The sequence below is a fragment of the Austrofundulus limnaeus genome, unplaced genomic scaffold (genome assembly GCF_001266775.1).
Source record: "Austrofundulus limnaeus strain Quisiro unplaced genomic scaffold, Austrofundulus_limnaeus-1.0 Scaffold9, whole genome shotgun sequence".
Taxonomy (NCBI): Eukaryota; Metazoa; Chordata; class Actinopteri; order Cyprinodontiformes; family Rivulidae; genus Austrofundulus; species Austrofundulus limnaeus.
The window spans coordinates 4,325,276-4,328,546 of record NW_013952411.1 but is presented as its reverse complement, the minus strand read 5'-3'; the positions used below and the strand labels follow the sequence as shown (position 1 = coordinate 4,328,546).

Sequence of the window (3,271 nt, the reverse complement as noted above, 5' to 3'; positions counted from 1 at the left end):
GTGTGTGTGTGTGTGTGTGTGTGTGTGTGTGTGTGTGGAGTTGTGAGTCAGCTGTTGATGGAGGTGAAGGTGGTGCTGTTGGTTTCTTTGTACACTCACAGCAGGGTGAAGACCTTGAGCAGCTGGTACTCCATCTGGCCCAACTCAGCCACTGGCTCTGATAAAAGACCCCTGTCTGTCTGCAGACCTCGCTCTGAAACACACACACACACACACACGCATACACACATTAACACAAACACGTACTACCAGACTTTGCTGCCTGTTTCACTTTTAAAACTGCTGCTGACGCACCTGTTTCTGTGAACGAGGTGAGTGTAGCTGCAGCTCATACAGTTGTTCTGCTTTTATTTGAACTCTTTACAAGCAACATGAAAAATAATGAGCAAGTATTTAAAACATACCTTAAAAAGCTACCCTTGAATAATGTAGTATTATGTTTGTACTGTAGTTTTAAACAGAGTTTCTTGTAGGAAGTAGTGACMTCTAGTGGTGAGTCATCAGACTACAACCAAATGAAAACTCTCCTCACCCTCTCTTTCCAGCCACGCAGGAGAAACAACAAAGTCTGGGCAAAATAAATTATCTAACGTTWAAAAAAAACAGTGAAAAGCTTATCTTTACGGTGTCATAAAGGTTTTTCCAGTTCTTGGCTACAGTATAAAAAAACAGTTGAAAAAGGTGGATGGATCTCCCCAGYTTGGGAGTGAGGTGCTTCATCAAGTGGAGAAGTTTATGAAGTATCTCAGGGTTTTGTTTACAAGTGAGGGAAGACTGGAGTGAAACAGATCAGAGCAGCTTCAGCAGCTGTGCCAGTAAAGTACCAGTCGCTCCACCTCCCTACGGTCGCAAACTTTGAGTACTGACTGAAAGAAGGAGATCTCACATACATGCAGGGTAGCTGGCCTCTGAGAAGTCCAGTTGTCTGAGGGGCTCAGAGTAGAGCCGCTGCTCCTCCACATCAAGAGGAGACCTCTGAGGTGGTTCAGGCACCTGGGAAGGATGCCCCGCTGGCCCCTCTAACGAGGTGTTCCAGACATGTCCAAAGGGGACTTTCACTCGTGACATCATGCATATCATATATTATCTACCACTCCTTCGAATGATCGGACAACGAGAGTCAGTATTATTACCGTATCAGAAAAAAGAGATCCCTAGAGCGAATATTGACACATGAGATTTCAGGAATCACAGGAAAGTTCAGTTGAAAGGTTGTCTGGAGGGTCAGGGTCTTTGGCAGACTTGGAAAGTGAGAGGAATTGTTAAAAAAAATTGGTGTTTTTACCAACGTCATAGCTTGTCGAGCAGACAAGTCATGTGACAGAGAGACTACTACGTGTCTCGATTGGCCTGTGAGTTCACTCAGAAGAGCTGAGAAAGAGAGAGAGAGAGAGAGAGAGAGAGAGGGGTCTGGACCTCCTTGTTCAAGCTGCTGATCAAGAACAAGTGGCAGATGATGGATGGATGGATGGATGGATGGATGGATGGATGGATGGATGGATGGAATGTATCATTACAAAAGAGACAAATAACACTACATGAGATTACTCATTTAGTAGAACAAAAGATCCACAACAGAAACAAGCAGAGACAGTGGACTGGACTAAATGACATCAGTTTGATTTAATATCAACAAACATTCACTCTGCTGTCTCTGCGCTAATTCTGTCCTCTCTGACTTCCTTTTTTATTTACGCCAAACAACAAACTGCTTCTCCTGATCAACCTCTCCTTTTGGCAGCAGTTTTTCCATCACAAATTACATTACAAAACCCAAGATTTACTTGTTGGCAGGCAGAGCGTTGGTCCTCTTTTTCAGCCAATCAGGACACGGACAGATCCTGAGACTGAAAACTTTATTAACTGTGCTGTGAATAAACACGAGGACGGGTAATCACACTGTGTGTTCTTATTCTAAGAGGGTGAAGTGAGTGTATGTGTAACTAGAGTTACTAAAGAACTGGTTCTACTGAAACTCATTAATTTGGTTGATCCCAGTGTGAACCTTTCAGATAATGTCAGAGTGGGTTTAGGTGAGTTCTGAGCGTCTTCTCCAGACTTTATGCTGGCACAGTGACTCTCCATCATCGCCATTTAAGTACCTTCCAGCGGCTGCTCTGCCTTGAAGGGGGTGTCTGCAGCTCCGAGGCCACTGGTGGAGGTTCCCAGGAGATCAGGAAGGGAGGAGGACACAGACACCCCAGAGGGTTTCCTCCTCCACTTTAACACTGATGGAAATTCATCAACTACTGGGAACTCATCTGGAGTCGGGAACTCGTCCTGTGGAGCAGCAGAAAGAGGAACATAAAAACAAATTCACGCTGCAACAAATTTTAATTTAAAATCCACCAGACTGCAAGTTTGTGAACCAAAAGTGCTCTTAATTTATAACATAAAAGTGTAAAAGTCAAAGTGTTATTTGTTAAGTGTTTTTATACAATGAGGAGTAGAAGGTTTGAGGGACAAAAAGGGAGGAGGCAGATTTGGATGCTTCATATTACTCAAACAATTTTTTCCTGTCGATGTGGGGTTTCAAACCTGTGACCTCCTGATTACAGCCTCTGCTGTACTGCTCCCCCTGTTTATGTCCATTAATAAAACTTCTTGTCTGCAAAGCTTTTAGTTTGAAGCTAATTTTAATTTGCAATTTAAAAAAGCTTAACTTTAGAATCTACTCTGAGGAAAATAATACAACAAAGAAATGAACGTTAGAAATATATTCTGTCCGTCATGCTTTTACTTTTTAACATTTCATTAGAGTTAGGTTTTTTTTTTTTTACTGTATCTTTATTTTCATTTCTTGGTTTTTGCTTTTTAAAGTTATCATCCCAACACAGTGGCCTCATGAACAAACATCCTTTTCACGAGAATAACAAAAGTTTGGGAAAGGGGAGCGATCGAGGTCAAGCATGAGAAAATATCCTAATTAATGCTTAGCACAAAAGCTTTATTGTTACAAGGCAGCCTGTCCACACACACAGAGAGACACACAAAAACAGGTTTGTTTTTATATCCCCGTGGGGACCGTGGATTGACTTCCATTCATTTTCTGGTAATTTTAGAGCCTAACCCTGATCATTTACCATAAAATTAACCTCACAGGTACCTGACCCTATAACTAACCTGAACTCAGTTCACACATTGGTCCTAAACCTAAACACACACGCAAAATTAGTGTCTGTACATGTGGGGACCAATGCCCGGTACCCACAAGGCTGCCTTTTTCTGGAAAATATTTCCCACAATGTAGCAAAAACATGCCCCCCCCCCC

General features: G+C 42.4%; 1 protein-coding gene across 1 annotated transcript in view; it reads right to left on the bottom strand.

Moving 5' to 3' along the window:
* Nucleotides 1–3,271, bottom strand: part of gramd2aa (GRAM domain containing 2Aa) — a gene marked incomplete in the record, with an annotated part of 42,255 nt that overhangs the window by 5,249 nt on the left and 33,735 nt on the right. The window contains 2 exon segments of the mRNA XM_014001574.1: nucleotides 100–193; nucleotides 2,103–2,280. Coding sequence (XP_013857028.1) covers nucleotides 100–193; nucleotides 2,103–2,280 — 272 coding nt within the window.